Genomic DNA, 19,983 nt, shown 5'->3' on the forward strand with positions numbered 1-19,983 from the left:
GGGGGTGGTGCCTGGGGGCACACGGCCATGTCTGACTTGCAGGAGCCTCGGGAGCTGCCCCACTGCCCACAGCCCCATGGCTCACCGCACGCTGCCAACTGTCATGCTGCTTATCAGGCTGCCCGGAAGGCATTTATCTCTGCTCGGCCCACAGGGCTCTGCGAATTGGGGACCACCCTCCCTTGGGGGTCCTGGTCCACTGTCACAGTGCCTGGGGGCACACGGCCATGTCTGACTTGCAGGAGCCTCGGGAGCTGCCCCACTGCCCACAGCCCCATGGCTCACCGCACGCTGCCAACTGTCATGCTGCTTATCAGGCTGCCCGGAAGGCATTTATCTCTGCTCGGCCCACAGGGCTCTGCGAATTGGGGACCACCCTCCCTTGGGGGTCCTGGTCCACTGTCACAGTCTCAGCCTGCTCTGGGGCAGCCCCTGGGAGTTGGCCAGGCCCACCCTGCAGGAGTCCCTGCAGTGTCCCACAGAGACAGAATGCTGCCCAGCAGAGGAGCCCGGGCTCTGACCTCGGCAGCAGAGACAGGCACAGACAGCGGGTCCTTTTCCAATCCCTTTTCCAGCCAGGGTTTTCTGGACTCTGAGATGTAAAGAGAAGCCCACCAGTGTTTCTCAAGCTCTAAGCCCTTTGAAGAGAATCCTTTGCCATTATGCAGTCTCCTCCCTCTTTTCTTTTTTTCCTCTCAGCCTGCTTTGGGTAGTGGTGAAAGAATTTCCGTGCTAAAAGCTGAGCCACTCTGAGCTTCATCATGGGCTCTGTTTTTATTTTGCTACAGGATCTTGCTAAGTCACTAAATTGGGTTTAAACTTTTGATCCTCCCTCCTCTGCTGGAATTATTGGTATTCACCACTGTGCACTGCTCAAGGCAGTACTTTTAACCCCAGCCCCTCTGCCTGACTTCCTGGGAAGCCAGGAGAGGCACCCAGCCCAAGGCTGGCTGTGTCCTGAAGCATCTGGAAGTGCATTTCTGCGATAAAGACAAGGGCAGAGGGAGTCCTGAGGCCCCGGGGCCAAGAATGCAGCCCCTGACCTGTGCTGACTCCGGGCATGGCTGTCAGCGCCTGTTCTTGGGATGATTAGGCCATGCTGGGAGCTGTGGAGACTCTTGGGGCCCCCTGAGGCCGTGCAGAGCAGCCTCATCAATATTGGTGCTGAGCCGCCTACCTGCCCAGGTGGACGCTGCACCTCCGGCTCCCAAGGCGGCTCGCAGGCCTGGCAGAGGCTGCAGAGGGCGCCACGCGGAGCAGGTGGTGCAGCTCAGCCCCACTTGCTGTTCGTTATCACTGCGTTTGCCCATGTCTGGACTAGCTGAGATTGGCAGAGGACAAAGCAATGTCTAGCAGGCACGATCCTGGGGTCGTGTTCCTGTGTCCATCGCCCCTGTGACACTGTACCAGGCAGCCCTTGCAAGGGTGTCGCAGGGAAGGCCCCAGGGAGCCCTGACTTGCAGCCCCTGTCAGCTGCTGGCCTATAGACCCCACCATAGCTGAGAGCCACAGCCAGACTGTATCCAAACAGAGCTGGGAGCGGGTGCCTGGGACCCTCCCTTCCACAGCTCTTCCTCCATGCCACACAGACACAGGCAGCCAGGAGCCTGGGCGAGAGTGACTGTGATAAGATAATTAGGAAAGAAGGAGTTTTGCACCCTCGTTAGATGCATATATTTCTTTCTCATGTAGATCACGAAGTTGTAAGTGGGTATGATTTATATAGGAACAGCTGCTGTATTTAACAGCCAGCTTGCAGAATTCCTAAAGGCCTAGCATTCAACACTCCGCTGGCCTGTGCGGATCAGCCTAAAGCTTCCAAGGAAACAGCGACAGGGTCAGGAGGAGGAGAGGAGACCTCGGGTGCAACATAGGAGAAGGGAGCTGTGTGCATGAGCACCCTTTGTGCCAAGACTTGAGTCCCACGCATGGCACAATGCTGAGGACCAGGGATGGAAAGTAAGGAAGGGAGCTCAAAGCAGCCTCAGTGCTCAGGAAGCCCTGCTGCCCCTCTGCACCAGCTGAGCTCCAAGGTGAGGTTGTGCTCAGCACCTGGATCAGGACAGACCTGAGGAGGTGCAGGTCACAGCCAGAGGAGCCAGTGTTTGATGAGTAAACTGAAGGTGAAAAGATCCTGTAGTGGAAAAGCCTCTGGCTTCATGTGACTGTTTTCACAGCTTCTTCAAAAGAGGGGAGGTCCATACCTGCTTGCATGCACATACACACTCATGCATGCACACACAAGCGCACACATGTGCACAGCAGGTTCACACACAGGACTTCTTTTGGGAAACCAGCAGTGATCCTGTGACCTTTCTCATGATCTTGCAGTCAGTCTATGTCTCCTTAATTCCTGGGGTCTCCTTGCCCACCAAGGGAAATCTTCCCCCCGGTGATGTAGGAAAGAGCAAAAAGGGGGGACACTGTGGGCGGGAGACTGGGTCCTGGTCTGGAAAGGGACACCGATCCCGGGCTGCTTGGTGGGCCCAGCTCTGGAAGTCACTGGTGGGACAGGATAACCATGTATGAGGGACTCATGGTAGGAGAAGGGGAGCCGGAAGTCAGCTCACACAGCCACAGGCACTTCTGGTGCCTTTGCTGAGGGATTCTTGCATGCGAGCGACTTCCCTCCATGTTTTGAAAGATCATCAACAGGAAGTTAAATGTATAGAAGGAAACTGTGTTTTTTAGCTCTTAGACACATAGCCCTTGCAGTGTGGTGTGCATGCTAGGAGCAAGAGATGTTATTTTTTCTTATTGTACTGCCACATTTATTTCGATGTGCAGTTGGGGGAGAAAGGTTTTTCCTTATTACACCTATAATCACATAGTTCCTTTTGGGAATGACTTTTCTATGGGAAGCAGGGAGAGAGGTAGCTAATTTAAGGACAAAATATCAGATAAATGGTACTGTGGTGCGTGCAGACAGGCCGACCCTGCTCCAATGAGTGTCTTCCTACCAACAGCCTGGCCCAATCCTCTGCTCAGCTGCAGACGCCGATGTGAACTCCAAGTAGGTTTTCCTGAGGCCTGGGCTTAGGAACTTGGCACCTGGACCCAAATCTGTGTTCTGCCTTGTGGGGATTTTGCTTGGTGGGGGCTGCTCCAGGGCAGTATGGTGGCTGCTTAGTTATCTGGTACTTGTTTCCTTTAGTTGGCGACTGTATCCATTTGTCAGCAGGGCTGCAACAATGTAGTGCAGCTGCAACAATGTAGCACAGCTGCAACACTGTAGCACAGCCTGAGTGGCTTCAACCACGGAAGCTACTGGAGATGGGCTGTCTCCCGATGATTCTGGGGCTGGAAGTGAGACCAAAGTATTGTCAGGGGGGCCCTTCTGTGGCTGAGAGGGAGAAGACATCTCAGACCCTTGTTCTTGGCTTGTACATGGCATTTTACCGTCCTGGTCCCAATATCTCCTGTGTGTGGCCTCAGACCCCACTCTTGTCCCTTTCTTGTGGTGCTGGGGATTGAACTCAAGGCCTCTGTGTTGAGCTACACCTCCAGCCCAAACTGCTAAGCTGCCCAGGCTGGACCCGATCTTAATTCTCCTGCCTCAGACTCCTGGAGTGCTAGGATTATAGGTGTGGCTCTACTTTCAGTCTCCTCTGTGAGGACACAAATCATTTTGGGTCAGACCCACCTTGGTGACTTCATTTTAACTTGATGACTTCTACAAAGACCTTATCTCCATTTAAGCTCATATTCTGGGGTTCTGGGATCCACTGTTTCCACACACTCTGCGGTTCAGTTTGGCTCCTCTGTAGACAACCTTGTGGGACCTTGTGGCATAAAGCAGTTCCTAAAACAACCCTCATCCCACACAGACATGCACACACTATGCCTGGCTGTGTCCCTGGCAGAGCCACCAGGGACCTGCAGGCAGGGCCACAGAGTCAGCCATGTTCTGTCCTGATGTGGTCGAGGGGAGTCTCTGTCACTCTGTCCTGGCTCAGAGCCCAGAGTCAGCTCCTGGATGGTGAGAGACCCAGCTGCCCTCTGTGAGAGGTGAGAGAGGCACTTCTGGGTATCCTGGGTCCCCTCGCCCACGTCCTCCCCTCCTGTGTCTGTGCTGATGGGGGGCATCCCTGGACCCTTGCATCCCTGATCCTGCTTAGAAGTCAGGTTCCCTCTGGGATGGGTGGCTGGGTCTGCTTGTGAAAATTAATTTTTTTCCCAAAAGGCTCGTTTTCCCCTCTAAGCATCCCTTGTTAAAAGCACTCTCTTCTTACTTCACAATTACAATGTCTGCTCTTTCCTCTCTGTGAAAGGTGAGTGGTTGACCTCCCTGAGATTATGTTTTTTCTGCACAGCCTCTATTTTCTGTGCTCCCTTGTTTCCCTGATTTGTCCTTTATATCATATAGGACTTCTCTCAGTATCTACTCATTCTTATTTGTCTACTGACTGTGAGAAACCAAAAGCTATTAGAAATGTATGCCTGTGATTAGGTCTGGATGACCACAGCCTCAATGAAAGAAACTCTGCCTGGCTCTTTCAAATGACCCCAGTGTCATCACTTTCATGTTTTGCTTTTAAGAGAGTAGAACTGTCTAAAATTCCTGTGACTTTCGTGGATGGTATATTAGTCATCTTTCTACAAACACTTGAGAAAATCCATTTAAAGGAAGAATGCAGCCAGGAATTTAGCTCAGTGGTCACAAGCACAAGGACCCGAGGTCAATCTCTGTTACCAAATAAACAAATAAATAAATTTAAATAAGTAAAGGGAGGAGGAGGAGGATGTTTGGTGCTGGCTCATGGTGTCAGAGGTTTCAGTCCATGGATGTGTGGCTCATTGTTTCGGGGCCAGTGGTGAGGGGACCCCATGGTCAGGGACACACAGTAAATAAAGCTTCTCATATCATGGTGGTCAGGAAGCAAAGAGGTCAAGGAAGGGGTCAAGGTCCCAAGACACCCTCATGGCCACAGCTTCAGTGACCCACTTTCTCCAGCTAAGCTGCACCTCCTGAATTTCTATCATCCCCCAAAGGGCCACTGGCGGGAACCACGCCTTCAGCACACAAGCTTGGAGGGGATATTTTAGATCTGAACTATAACTTTCCACACCTAGATGCCAAAGGCTCACATTCATCTCCCAAGGCAAAAAGTGTCAAATCCATCTCCAAGAGTCACCAAAGTCTTCACAGGTGCAGCACTGCTCCAAAGTCCAAGTCCAAAGTCTCCTCTGAGAGTCAAGATGAGTCTTTGCTTTGAGCTCCTGCAAAAATGAGGAAAAACGCTGTATACTTTCAACATACACAGAGTGAACATTCCTGTTCCAAAGGGAAAGAGTAGAGTGCTAGAAAGGAAAAACCAGACCAAAGCAAAATCAAAACTCAGCAGGACAAGTATTAAATCCTGAAGCTGTATGTCTGGCACCCAAAGCACACTGCACTGAGCTGTGAGTTCCAAAGGGATTGGGCAGCCCCACTCCTATGACCTTGCCAGTTGTAGCCCACATTGCCTCTGTCTTACCTGGCTCCGCTCCCTGCCTGCAGCTTTCCTAGGCAAGCAGTCCATATTCCTGGCACCTGTAATGTCCTAAAGTCTCCATTTCAGCTTTGGCTTCATTTTTACAACTGTATAAATTGTCCTTTCTGGAGCTATCTCTAAGGTCTCTGACCCTGCCACACACTGCCTGGCCTCTCAGGCCTTCTGAAATCTGGGTAGAAGCCCTCGTGATCCTACAACTCATATTTTACATGGCTGCAAAACTAGCATCATGTGGGCAACACCAAAGTCTGCCACTTGCTTGAGCAGTAGCCAGATCCCCTTGGGTCGTGGCTGCAGTGACTTCTAGATAACTGAGCATGGTGAAACAAATTCTGGGTAAACAACTTTCTAGGCAGCACTATGGGAGCAGGGCATTCAGTCATTCTTTCTTTAAAGCAAAATCTTTAAAAGAGGGTTATGGCTTATAGCTGGAGATCCCCCTCAACAAAGCCTCACACACTCATGGGAGGGGATTTGGGGAAGTGATTGGATCCTGGGTATGTAATACTGGCTTAGTCCACCAATGAGCATATAGTTGTGTGTGATTTGGAAAGTGAAGCCTGATGGGAAAAGGCATGGGCATGGAATATCCCTCCTCCTCCCTGATCACGTGCTACTTCCTGCCTGCAATGCCATGGACTGTTTCTCCTTGGCCATGCCCCTCTGCCATGCTGCCCTACCTTGAAGCCAGTCAACTGTGGTCTGAAACCTCTACAAACTGTGAGCTAAAGTAAATCTTTCCTCCTTTAATTTGTGGGTGTCAGGTATTTTTACCCAGCAACAAGTAACTATGACAAGGAATTCCCACTTTTACACCCTTGGCCAATTCCGAAGATGCCTTCAAAGCATCTTTCTAATTGTTCAAGTGCAAAGTACTTGACTTCTTTTTAATATCATGAATCATTTCAGCAACCAAGCCTTCCTTCCCTAACCTCAGCTTTTCAGGAGATTTATTTCTGGCTAAACAGCAATATTTCAAATCCTCCTCTGATTTTTGTTCCCAGTTTTTATTCTAAATCTGGCTAAAAACAGCTAGTCTGAATGCTTACTGCATAATTTTCTCCACCAGATAAATTAGCTATCTATCACTTTTAACTCAGCCTCACACAGTCTCAGAGTATGAACAAACCAAAGATGGATTACACACGTGGCCTCTAGTCCAATTCCTACTAGAGTCCTCATTACCATCTGAAATCTCCTGAGTCTGGCCTTTACTGTCCACATTCCTATCATCATCATTCTGGTCTTCAGAGGTCTTATTTGAATTGCCCAGTAAGGTCTTCTTACAGAATTCGAGGGCTTCTCTAGCCTGTTCCTATTATCTTTTCTATGCTCCCCCTGCAGTCCCATTCCAAAGGTTTCTTAATCACCTTGTCAGGGACAGTCATAGTAGCAACCCCGCTAACAGTTTCTGTATTAGTCAGTTTTCTGTTGCTGTAACAAAACACCTGAAGAAATAAACTTGAAGGTAGAAGACTTATTTTGTCTCACAGCATCAGAAGTTTCAGGTCATGATCATTAGGCTCCAGTGTTTCTCAGCTGGTGTGAGGCAGAACGTTGTAGCAGGGAGCATGTGGTACTTGGTCCCTGATGCTCATGATAATGGCATGGCTCTCAGCTGGATGTGCTGTTGGGAGATGGTGGGACTTCTAAGACACAAAGCATAGTCAGAGGAAGTCAGTCCCTGGAGTCTTAGTTTTGAAGATTATATGGAGACCACCCGGTTCCTTCCTCTCCCCTTCTACTTCCCAGCCACCATGAGGTAGCAGCTTTCTCCACTACATCTTCCACCATGATGTTCTGCCTCAACATAGGCCCAGAAACAATACAGCCAAGTGACCATGACTGCCATGGGCCAAAATAAGTCTGTCCTCTCTTAAATGGATTTTCTCAGATATTTTGTCACCATCATGGAAAGCTGACTAACTCAGAAAGTGAAGGTCCAACCTGAAGGACAAAGACCTAGGAATCTCAATGTTAAGTCCACATAAGTCAAAGGGTCCTTATGCTTGCAGTCTGGTACCCCAATGCTCAACTCACCCCAGTCAGATCAGGAGTCTAGGCTTTCACCTTCTTGTATAGAGAGAGGAAGTATATTTGTATCTGGCCACTACATAATGGACTTAGCTCTAATCCTCTCTGCTCCCACTTTTAGAGGCATCTGGGAGAAGGAGGACTTGGTGTGTAAATCATCCTGCTTCTTAGATTTTCTGGCTGATGGGGTGAAGTTCTGGATTCATTTTCCCACAGTGTACATGCTTTCCAGTGCCCTAGATCTGTTGCTGGGGAAGTGTCAATGTCTTTGAAAATGGTCCCTTTGCCTGTAAGTGGGGTGGGTTAGAGAGAGAAGATCCATTTATGCTCAGCCCACCGTGTCCCTTGTTATCTTCTTGGTGAGTGAACTCAGGCCCAGAGAAGCCACGCATGAGGGGGTAACAGGGCTAACAGTGGGATCTACACCTTCCATTGATGCCTTTGACCTGTTGACCTTTGCAGACTTTGGATGAGGCCAGCAGTCTGGCACAGGCTGGTCACTGCCCTGCAGTCACAGCCAGTGTTTATGTGCCCAGGAGTGTGCTGTGTGCCCGATGCCGTTCTGATGCCTGTGGTGCTGTGTTTTAGCATTTCAGTGGCTTTATAATGGGGTCATTATTATCCTTTCATTTTGCAGAGCAGCAAAGGGATGCACAGAGAGGCTGTAAATTATCTGAAGTTGCACAGCTAGACAGTAGTGGCTCTGTGGTATAAACCTAGACCAGGCTTTCTCGACCCTGGCACTGCCAACTCTTCAGACTGCATGTTCTACTTTGTGAGGCAGTCCTGGTCATGCAGGCTGTTTAGCTACATCCCTGGGCTGTGTCCACTAAAGGTCTACAATCTACACACCCCTTCTAGGTGTGACAACCAAAATTATCTCCAGACAACAGCCAAACGTCCCTTCAAGACACTGACGTCTCCACTGAGGATGAGTAACCAGGCCCTTGGTGACTCTACCTCTTGGTCTCAGGAAGGTCTGCAGACCTCTTCCCTAATCCCGGAACTGGACAGCAAGGCCCTGCCCCTGGCTTTGGGCAGTTCCTGCTCCACCTCCCCTCCCATCCACAGCCCCCAAATTACCCACCATCCCATGCATGGGATCTGACCGGGGCTGCAGGTGTAACTGGCACCCTTGGAAAAGCCCCATCTGATGTTGTGTCTCTCACCATCTCCCCCACAGAGCCAAGGTGAAGAAGGGGGTGAGCATCCTCAGTGCACAGACCAGTGAGCCGCAGCAGTGGGATGTGAAGCAGGAGGTGTGGAATGGCGGGAAGCACGCCACAGCCACGGTGGCCTGCCAGCGCCTGGGCGCACACAACAGGTAAGCAGCCCACTCCTCGGGGGCACCGGTCACATGTCCTGGTCCTGTAGGCAGATCCTGTGTACAGCCCCATCAGCCTTTGGCAGAGCTGTTGGTTAGCCAGGCGAGCCCCCTGGAGGTGCTCAGAGGAACTGCGGCACCGCTCCCTCTGCGCTGGCCACAGCACCACATGGGTTCTGTGGTCTGTTACTCCCGCTGTGCCTGCCGCTGCCTCTGTGCTGACTCACTACCCGCGCTGGGTGTCAGGCACACTGTGCAAGGCGCTGCTTTCTGCACAGAGGGTCAGGTCCATGATACGTGACAAGAAATTTCGAGAAAAGTGCTGAAAGTTGATAGTGATGGCAAAATAAGGGCGTGCTACACAGGGCCCTGTGCGCACTTTGAGGGTTGTTGTTTACGATCCTGTCCTGATTAAAAAAGGACATGTGTTGGGAAGACTTAGTGATCTGGGAAAAAGAAAAGCTGCACACCAGCACCCTTCTTCCCAAGCATGGTGCACTGGTAACAGCAGGCTCAGGCTTGCAGTGCTCCCATGTGTCTAACCTCCATCATGTAGCAGTACGGGAGCTTCACTCACTTCACGAATTCAGAATCACAATTAACGTACAGTTGTTCAGATAGTCTTATTTTTATATTTTCACTTACATTGGAAGCATGTTCTCTTGACTGTCAATATTTCTTTAAAACAATTTTAATGGCTGTGCAACAGTGCGTCCTTGCATGTGACGTGGTGTGAATACGTGGTGTATCTGGACACCGAGGTTGCTTTCATCATCATGTATAATACGATGCGGGACACGGCCCTGGCTTCCCCAAAAATCTTTCTCCACTTCACTTGGAAAAAGAAAATGAAAGGGGCTTTTTTTCATTACAAGTCTAATTAATGCCTGATTCTACTTTGGAAATAGAAGGATTTCCTTTTCTTGTTACTGCAAATCTGCCTGGAAGTGGCACTGGCCATGGGACTTGTTGGCCCGGGGTAGCAGAAATGAACACCAAGGTAGAAGAACAGGCAGGGTGGGCCTCAACCAGAAAGGGGCTGACAGGCTCGGGTAGGGCCTTGGCCAATCGTGGTCTCACTCCTGGTTCCACAGTGTGGCTGCAGAGAAGTCCTTATTGCTGTGGAGTGGGGACAGCCTGGTTCCCAGGAGAGGACTGCTCCTGTGTGCAGGGAGGGGCCAGCCCCTTCCAGTCATGGGATAAGGGCTCCCATTAGAGTGATGTCACCACGGGTGATCCGCCTGCCGGGCTCCCTGTTCCTGGAATCCAGGGTGACTGCAGGCTGAGGCAGTGATGCCAGACGCCCAGGCGCCATTCTGGGTCCTGGAGTGAGACAGCACCAAAGCACCATGGCCGTGTCTGACATCCTGAGGGTAGTAACTCCATTACCATTATCTTGGTGACCTCAGACTTGAAGGGAGAAGAGCCAGGTTTGGCTCAACGCCTTGGTGCTTTTCTGCACTTTCCATCTCAACAGGGGATGGGTCAGGGCTGAGACCGAAGGTTCTTCATCCTCTGTCCCTGCAGTTTTCCCAAAGTGTCTGAGAGTCCTGGCCACATGCTGTGCATCCCCTCTGCTGGCCTAAAGATGCCCAGGTGGAGAGGGGCGGAACTCAGGCCAGCCTGGAGTTTTCCTAAAAGTACATGCAGATTGTGGTCCTGCATTTTCTCAGCGGCATAAAGCCTATTCTTTCCGTGTGTTAGTTTGGGTAAGATTGCTTAGTGAGGAGAGAAACATACTTTGCAAGTTGAATAGCATAGCACTTCTTTATTACAAAAACTTTCTCTAACTATCTTGCTGCTGCTCTGAAACTTTCTGATTGTGATTAGCATAGTAAAACAGGTGTCCACAAAAACCGACAGCATTTTGTGCTGTTGTTGCATTTCTCAAGGTAAGATGATATAAAATCAGTAAGGCTAGTGTTTTCCAGTATCTGTATTTCTTTTCTATTTTTGATTAATAAATACAAACCTTACAAATCAATGGGGACCAGTGCAGTGTTTCAATATACGCTATATGGTTCCCATTGTTGGTTTCTTAATATCAAAAAGTATGACCACATTTAAGTCTCTTCATACATCCTGTCATTGTGTTTTCCTGCTGTGATTATTGGGCACACTGTCTCCAGTGAATGTTACAAAGCTGCCTCAAAACCAGGAGAAGGAAGGGAGGAGGAAGGAAAGAAGGGAAAATCTTCTACCTCTCTGCTTTATAAACACTCTTGTTCTTTTAACTGCAAGCGCACCCCACAAGTGTGGTTTAGATCTGGGTGTCCCCCAAAGCCTCCTGTGTTTGGTCAGTGACTAAACCCTGGGGTGCTACACAGGGTGGGCTGCCAGCTGTGAGTGGTTGGAGCTGTCTCTGGGGCCTAATGGAAGGTGACCTGTTCTGGGCTCCTCCCTCCTCCCTCTGCTTCCTGACCTTACAAAGAACCCACTTGTCCTTGAAGTGGGACCTGATGGGGAAAAGAAAGAAGGGAATGGAATTAACATGAGAAAAGGAAAAAAATGGAAACAAAGTCTTTGTAGATAGGGAGGAGTGGAGGGGGGAGGTGAAGGGAGGGCAGGGGACTGGGGAAAAAATAGGAACCAAGATGGATTATGTAAAGGTGCAAATTTCCAACAATGAATGTCACTACATTGTACACCTTAAATGTTCCAGTGAAATTAATTTTAAAAAAGAGAGAGAATCCACTTGTCAAAAAGAGGCCTTTGGAAGGAAAGTATATTCTAGCTAACAGACTAAAATCAGGAGATTCTAGCAGCTGGATGGGAGAGAGTTCATCTGTGAGAGGATGGCTGACACCAGGAGAGAGACGTTAGCAATAACTGGGAAAGGAGTGCGGCTTGTGTAGGGACGGGAGGGGCTCAGGAATCAGGGCGATGTGTTAAGACTGGGGCGCCCAAGGACAGTAGGCTCAGGTGTGCACACAGTTACTGGAATTCTCGTACCAGGGGATTGTGCTCTGCATTCTGGGTCCATCTGCCCTATTGGCCATTTCCCATTGCTTTGGGCTAGGCCCAAAGCACCTCCCTCTGAGGGGAGCCACCCTTCTGCGTGCTGTCTCTGCCCAGAAGCCAGCGAACTGGCCACCCAGTTCTCTAGACGCCAAGCCCACGTAAGCCCGTCCACCTTTGAGGTGTGGGTGTTGAGTGTTTTGTCCCAGCAACAACAACCAGACTAAGCCAGCCAGACTCTCTAGGGTGTAACCAGGAAAAGCGCCTGGGGTCCTGGGCAGCCTCAGATCGCAGCTGGCCATAATGATTGTGACGGTGAGGAGGACTTTAGTACATCTGGGGGCACGCCGGGGGCGGGAGGTGGGTGTCTGACCTCTGACCTGGTGGCAACTTGGCCAGAAAGACATGTGTGCCTGTGTCCCTTCTTACTGGAGGAGGCCAAGTTAACCCTCCTGAATAGCGAACGTGTGAAGTGCCTAATTAGCCCACAAGATTAGTGTTGATCACACAAATGAAAGCAAGCTTGTTAATTAGCAGAGAGTCTGTGTGTAAATAGTTCTTCCAGTCCGAAGCAGAGGACCCAGGAGGTGGAGATGAGCCACTGCCATGGAGGAAGCCCCGCCCATCCTGGGTCTGAATCTCAGTGAAACAGTGAATCCCAGGGTTGGCCGCCTTCTGGATTCAAGACCCATTCACTGCTGGGTGAGAGCCCAGCCGGATTTGCCCCGCTGCTCTCTGCAGCCCCGCTTGAGGTCTCAGAGGTGACCCTGCCCTTTCGAAAGAGCTACCGGTGCCAGGCTGTCCATGTGGTCCCACGCCTTGGAGAATTCCCAGCAGCACCGGGAGCCGGGAGCCCCTGCAGCCCGTGGTGGCGTTGTCCACACCACGGACGGCAGTCACAGCCCAGTGTGAGTGCTGATGATGAGCCTGGTTGTCAGCTCATCACCCTCGGGGCCTCTGTGCACCAACTTTTCCCCTGACCTGCGGGAGCACCCATGGTGATGCGCTCCGCACGGTGCCTGGGACCTGTCTACTGGGTTAGGGCCAAGGCCTATGTCCTTGGGACAGGGGATGGTGCCCAGCATACGTGCAGCTCACACCAGCACGGCAGTGACATGGGGTGGAAGGGCCACCTTCCCCTGCTGGGGTGCAAGCTACCCCGAAACTGGAACAGTTCGCATTGTGACACAGGGCCGGGGGTTGGGACCCTGCCTGTCTTACCAGGACCCTAGGCTCAGAGGTCTCAGGAGACTGCGGTGTTGGCCAGGGTCTGACTGGGGAAGGGGCCTTGCTCACTTGGGGACTGGGTCCACGCTGATCCTGACCAGGTGTGGGTCTCCATCGGGAGCCCAGGAACGAGCTGGGCAGGGAGAAAACACCAGCACCTGAAGCCATGACCACGTCTTGCAAGTGGTATCGAATGCCATGGCTAGAAGCCAGCCTGAGTCCCAGGAGGGCTGCCTGAGAAGACGGGCCGGACATTCCTGACAGCCCCTGAGGACCGGAGGGAAGAAGGGAGGTGAAGAGGTAGGGACTGGCAGCGCCAGTGGCACAGGAATTAGCTAGAGCCGGGAGTCCAAACACCTGCGTGGGGAGGAGGGTGTGGCTTGGCTGGAACAGGAAGGACTTACAGGATCAGGAAGGAAAACTGAGGCCACGAGAAAGGAAGAAAGGGATGGCATCCTGTTCCCTTAGCGGCTTATTATGGTCCATACCATCTGATGGTCTGAGGCCCTGCAGTGCAAGGTGTGGCAGGACAGTGACTCTTGCGCTGCAGTCTGCTGACACCTGGGGCTTCGATTACTTAGTGCAGCATTGTGGTGACCAGACTGACCTTCCGACAGGTTCCCCACTAAAACACTGAAGCCAAGTCAGGGCCAGGAGCAGCAACAGGGAGGAGTGGGTCCCCAGCTGCCCGGACGTCTGGCCTGACCAGTATGCATGTTTGGGTTGGCAAGCTTAGCACAAGGACAGCCACGCACACCGCTGCAGGCCCACAAGGGAGCTCACGGCCAGCTCTGGCGAGAACTGCAGGTGGGTGGCTGGACCCCCAGCTCCCCTCTTGGTCCTTGATTCAAACTCAGAGACCAGACAACTCCCATAGCCCTGGAGCCTCAGGGACAGGTGCATTTAACCACCACCTTGCTGGTTTCAGAGCTGAGCCCCAGCCTTTCCCCACTCGATAGGGCTCTGTGCTTTGGAGCTGCGCTTGTGTGTCCAGACTGTTTCCCGTTCTGTCTGGGACTGTCCTGTGCTGCTCAGGACCCCCAGTCCCTCCTGCACACTCGCACAGATTTCTGGAAGACCTGGGCTTTTCACCATCCTGGGGTCAGCCTGCTAGTGGAGGCCCAAGGTGGGGCACATAGAGGCAAGGCACTTCCCCACTGCAGGACACAACGAGCTCCCCACAGGAGCGGGCTGGAGGCCGGATTTGAAGTCCACCCTCGCTGCGCTTTCCTCCCTCACCAGTTCCTCTCGAGGGTGGAAAAAATCTTTCTCAACCAATCACTTACAAATGGTACCTCCTCTCAGGGCCGCCTCCTAATGAGGCCGATGTAGGACCCTCAGAAATGTGAGCGCCCCCTGCTTCTTACCATGGTGAAGCAGCCTCTTACTGCAGGACCAGGAGGGACACAGCCGAAGGACAGCTGGGCCCTGGAGCACCGGCTCTCACACCCGGGACCACCTATCCACCGTGGGCCTCTGGTCCTGCCTCTGTCTGCCTGCGAGCCCCCATCTTAGCCGCTTTCCTTGTCTCTGGGACAAAATACCCAGCACCCTAACTTAAAGGAGAAGAGGTTTATTTGGCTCCCATTTTAGAAATTTCAGTTCTTTCTTGGTCATCCGGCCCCAGGCAGAAGAGACACGATAGCAGGATCTGGCAGAGGAGAACTGCTCGCATGTCACGGTGTCCAGGGTGCAGAGACAGGAAGGCAGGAGCCTGAGAGGGAGCTGGACCCTTCCAGGCCACACCCTGGCACCGCCTCCTCCACCCAGACCCCACCTCTAACAGCAGTTGGCTGTGGGTCCCACGACCCAGTCAGTCACCTTCCAAACACCCCAACTGTGAGACATGGGACTCTTGGGGGACATCTGGATGTGAACCACAGCACCCCAGACCCAGGAGTCAGCACAGCGTGTCACATTTGCCATCTGGTCGCCTGGGTCAGCACCTCAGCTGTCTGAGCATCTCAGCCAGGAAGCAGAGTCAGCCACAAATATACCGAACCGGAACCCACTGAGAGTCTGCTTCTCCCTGCAGGGCCTGTGGCCAGCAGAGCAATTACCACTCTGCCTGGATCTTCTGCTGGTCCGAGTCCGGCACAGAGCAGAGTCCGGCACAGAGCAGAGTCCGGCACAGAGCAAAGCCCTCCCTGCTGCAGGCAGGGGGCTAAAAGCCCGCAGGCCGGGGAACGAGTCTGGCCCTTTGAGCCTGCATTCCTTAGGGAGCACCTTCCTTGCGCCCTCCGTCCCCCTTGCAGGGCCTGAACCTTTGTTGAAACTAAGGGTCTGGGCTTGTTGGAGCAGTGGGGGCCCAGTTAGAAAAGTGCTGGCTGAAGCCTGTGTGCCGGACCTGTGTGGCAGAAAGGAAAGGCTGAGCTGGCTCTCTGGAGGTGGACTTCACCCAGGGAGAGATTCTGCCCCAGTGCCTCGGGCTTTTCTGAGCTCCTCCCTCGGGGGAAGTGCCCAAGGCTGGTGTTTCCCGGGTCAGCAGAAATGCAGGGCCCGAGGCTGGGGCGGAGCTGGCTTTCCTGCCCGTGCACCCTGGGCTGTTCTGCACACCTCTACTTCTCGCATTTCCCTCCTGCATTTTACATGTTTCTTTTAGGCTTTATTATGAAAATATTCCTGTGAAAATCTCTTTTGGAAGCAAGCATAGGATCTTAACAGTAGAAACAATGGAAACACTCTGCGCATTTCATTGTGCTCTACAGCGCACAGATTAGCGCTCAGAATATTTTGCAGTACGCCTGGCATTTGCTTTGGGTGCATTTACATCAACAAATCTTTCTGACAGCCTTGGGAGCCGAGGAGTCACACGGCGGGGTGGGGGTGGGGGCAGGCGAGGCCAGAATCAGGCCACTGAGAGGCAGAAGTGCCCAAGCGAACATAGAGGCCAATGATTCAGTCATTTTCCTTTAAAAGTTAGCTCCAGTGTCTACAAGTGCGTGGAAGGAGCTCCTGTGTGTGGCACAAATTAGAAGCAATTGCACGAGTACAGCTCCTTTTCACACCTAGCTTGCCAGGATTGGCAGCAGAGCTTTCCGCTTGCCCTGGAAGAGAGATTAGCAAACTCAGGGCAGAGGCAAAGATGGGCCAGCCCCACGCTGAGACTGGCTTCTTTGTCTTTTGGTTGCGCTCCCTTGCCTTCCAGGCCTTCCGTACTTTATCATCATCGTTTGGATTATGAGCCTTAGGTGGGCTGCATCGAGAGGGGCTGGGCATGCCCGAGTGCCAGTTCATGGCTTTCCCAATTTTCCGTGTCTGTACACCCAGCCAAGATGTAGGCGAACCAGCCTGCAAGGGCCCAGGGAAGAGGCTGGGAGCGGGAATGCTGGGTGGGAGGAGAGAACAGGAGACCACAGGGCCCACCCTCCATCCCCAGATGCATCCGTGGGGTGTGGGCACCCAAGAATGGTCTCGGGACAGCCAGCAGACTTCCTTTTTAACTAACCCTAGAGCTGTGGAAGAATCTGGAATGGACACACTTGGGGCCCACTTCCTGTGGTGTTCCAGGGGCGTCCAGCCATTGTTCCTACTGGCTAGCAAGAGCTGCAGATCTCGGGGTCAGCCACGGGCAGTGAGCTGAGAGGGTGCAAATTTAGCAGAACCAGAGCAGCAGCGTCTGGTGAGCTCCAGAACTCGAAGCAGGAGCCTCAAAGGCTGGGTGCCAGGCAGCCAAGACTGGGTGGGTGGGGTGCTCCTGCTCTGTGCTGTAAGCGTCAGGGAGGCTGGCTGCACCCACCCAGGGGCAGTCCGTTCTCTCCTCCCGTATTGCCAGATCTCTGGATTTTTCTAGAATAGGTGGAAACCCACAATACCACGTGAAATCTCCCAATTCCTAAACATATGTTCTGATTTTTAAAATCACCATACAGATCCAACTAAAGGATTGTTGTCCAGGAAAATTGTTCACCATTATGTAAATGTTGTGCAAGGGTGGCCAGTTTCAGCCCAAATAAAGCCTCAATTTCTCTTCTCCAAGTGTGCTGGCAGCATTAGACAAAACAACAAATTACATGAAGCTCTGAGTTTGTGTCTTTCCAATTTATCCCAGCTTCACACTGGCTGACTTATTTGATGTTTGCAAAATTCTTGTAGGTGATAAATACCACAGGTTCACATTACCAGAAAACTAGAAAACAAAATTAAAATGTGGTGAATATTTTACCTTCTTTCGTTTTAAAAAAAAAGACCTCATAATGGAAAATATAAACAGCCTAGCAAAATGGTCGTCTCCCACAGTATATTCCTGTGCCCTCCAGGTTTAGGGCCAGCAGCGACTGCACTGTCCCAGAAGGGCCCCAGGCAGGAGCCTCTTTCCGAAAGCCAGCTGTGTGGGCTCAGAGGAGTCACTCAGCCTCACTGTCACCACGTGGTCCCTGCTCCATAGGGCAGAGCACACGGGCACACCCCAGCCTGCCTGGGACCTCGTGAATCCACGTCTGGACTAGCAGCACATCCTGTCCGCACAGCCCCTGGGGCACAGCGTCCCCTCCTCCTGGTGAGCATTTTCCAGGAGTTCCCGCAGCATGGAGGACTCTGGTCTGTGTACTTCCCTGGGTCGCCAGATGATGCCTCTTCCCTGCACTGTCCCCTCCTGGATCGGCTCCCTTAATCCAAGAGCATCAGCTTCCGGGTCTCTGCAATGCTAGAGTGGGATGTAAATCAGGCAGGTAATAAAGCGAGAAGGGCTTTTCAGAAAGCAAAATTCATTCAAAATAGTAAATAAAAGGCCCATTGGCATTCATTTAAGCAGCCTCCATTGCATGCTTGATAAGGTACTCAGCTATTGGCTTTGGAAGAATTCTGCAATGTGACTGTGCTCATAGCTGCCCAGGGTAAACAGTCGCAGCAGAGTGGAGGGGAATAAGAGCCAAAGAGGCTTGGCTTTTCCCCAAGGAAATCACCCAGGCGGCACCTTTCTGGTAGGATGTATTGGAAGACAGCAAATAACCACACATCAAAACCTCTTTGTCAGTGGCACAAGCTTTGGACACCCTGGGTTTTCGGAGACAGGAGTTTGTTGATTGACAAATGGTGTGGCAGTCCCTACAATTTTCTCATCCACACCCAGCTGGAGCTGTGGGTTCCTGGGTGCCACAGAGGGTGGTGGCAAAGGTGGAGGCCCAAGATAGGTGAGGCTGTGGTCTTTGCTGTCATTTACAGAAGCTGCAGGCGCAGGAAGGCAGTAGGGTGGGGTCCTGGGGGAGCAGTGGGAAGGAGGCTGACAGAAGATCTTCTGGGTCAGGCATCTCAGAGTGGGATCTGATGCTGGAAGCTGCCCCCGGGCCTCTCTGTGCTCACCCCGTGCCAGTGGAACATGGTCCAGGCACTGCTGTGATGGAGGACAGCAGTGTCTCCAAGGAAATTGGTGCTTCCAGGAATAATGAAGAGGCACCTGGGCGTGAAGCGGCTGCTGGGGCGTGGCCCCTGGGGGATCTTCGGGTGCCGGAAGCTTTGTTTACACTGTCAGCTCTTCTGTGCAGCAGTGTGGTTCCAAATGACCACAGTGACAGGTTGACATCTCTAAAGTTATTTCCAGCGGATCCCAGGCCCCTCTCACCGTTCCCCATTAAGGGACAACAGTTCTGTCTCCTGCCCTTGAGACTGGGTGAGCTTTTGGGACCGGATGACTGATATAACTCATCAAGAGTGACATTCATTATGCGACTTCCAAAGCTCGGTCATGAAGCCCCTGAGTGGACTGCTGAGTCATCCTGCAGCCCTGAGGCTGCCATGCTATGAGGAAGCCCACTACTCCCCTGTGGAAGACCCAGGAGAACCCCCAAGTCAAGGTACCCACCAGCCCCTGGTTGCTCCAGCCCCTGTCTGCCTCAGTTTAGTTTTGACAACAACAGGTTGGGAAAGGGTTGTTCTAACCCCAAAGGAGCCCCCTGACAGTCAGCCCCAGGTCTCCTTAGAAGCTCACTTCTTTGCCAAATGGACCAAGCTTTCTGTGAGCCTTCTTGCTGCCGGAACCGACAAGGTCTATTTTCTTCATTCCTGTTGCAGCCTGGCATATGGTCCCCAGTGACAACTGAGAATGTATAAAGTAAATATGTCTCCTGAAATGACATATTGTATCAAGTTAGCAAGTCTCACAAGCCTCTGTCAGGACAATAAGTGACTTTAATGAAAGGCTTTAAAGCCCATATTCTGGCCTCCAGCCTGGGAGAGTTGCTGGACTGGGGGCCTCACCCTGTAGATGCTGGCTCCCTAAGGAACACAGGGACAGCCCTCCAGTACTGGTGCCCAGAGAGTGCCCTGGATGCCAGCCCATAGCCACTCAGCATGTACTTTGGGGGATGGACCAGAATCATCCCGGCCTCCTCCCAGCCACCATGAGGCACTGGTCGGGTCTATTTTATCTCAGTCCTTTACGTTTCAGGGACTCCTACTGAGACTGTGGTTTGTTCTCATGCTGTTTGAGCTGTTTCTGTCTCTTCACCCTAAAGAATATTCCTCCTGCGTCACATGTGCAACTGTTACTCACATGACAACGCATCCTAGCATCCTCCAAAAAGCAATATGGCGCCACAGTTGGTAACGAGGGCAGCTTGGGTTCAAGTGTCTGCTCTTCTGTGAGGAAGCTCTGTGGCTCATGAGCATCTTACATGGAAATAAGGAAATGAACAACAGACCATCATTGTGCAATACTTGTGAGAACTGCGTTAGGATGTGCACAGCACCTGTGTAGCATCATCTGGATTTCCCAGGCCTTGAGCCTGCCTGACGCTTTTATGCACTGGTCCAGGGTTCCTGCCAAGGTAGCTGTGACAGAGGTGCAGCACTCTTGGTCGTTGGTGCACGTGCAAGCACTGAGCATGCTGGCCTGCAGCCGGGCTCCATCCCTACATCTTCTGGCAGCTCTGCTCTGCTCTCCTGTTGCCACCTCCCCACAGAGTTGCTCAGATCCTGCTCCTGTAAGGCCTCAGGGGCTCTGCCCTT

General features: G+C 52.1%; 1 protein-coding gene across 1 annotated transcript in view; it reads left to right on the forward strand.

Annotated features, from left to right (window-relative positions):
- Nucleotides 1–19,983, forward strand: part of LOC104848505 (transmembrane protein 132C) — a 152,662-nt gene that overhangs the window by 73,855 nt on the left and 58,824 nt on the right. The window contains exon 8 of the mRNA XM_033762686.1: nucleotides 8,713–8,853. Within this exon, the coding sequence (XP_033618577.1) occupies nucleotides 8,713–8,853 (141 nt within the window). The remainder of the gene's footprint in view (nucleotides 1–8,712; nucleotides 8,854–19,983) is intronic.

The sequence above is a fragment of the Fukomys damarensis genome, unplaced genomic scaffold (genome assembly GCF_012274545.1).
Source record: "Fukomys damarensis isolate Sample0158 unplaced genomic scaffold, DMR_v1.0_HiC HiC_scaffold_12, whole genome shotgun sequence".
Taxonomy (NCBI): domain Eukaryota; kingdom Metazoa; phylum Chordata; class Mammalia; order Rodentia; family Bathyergidae; genus Fukomys; species Fukomys damarensis.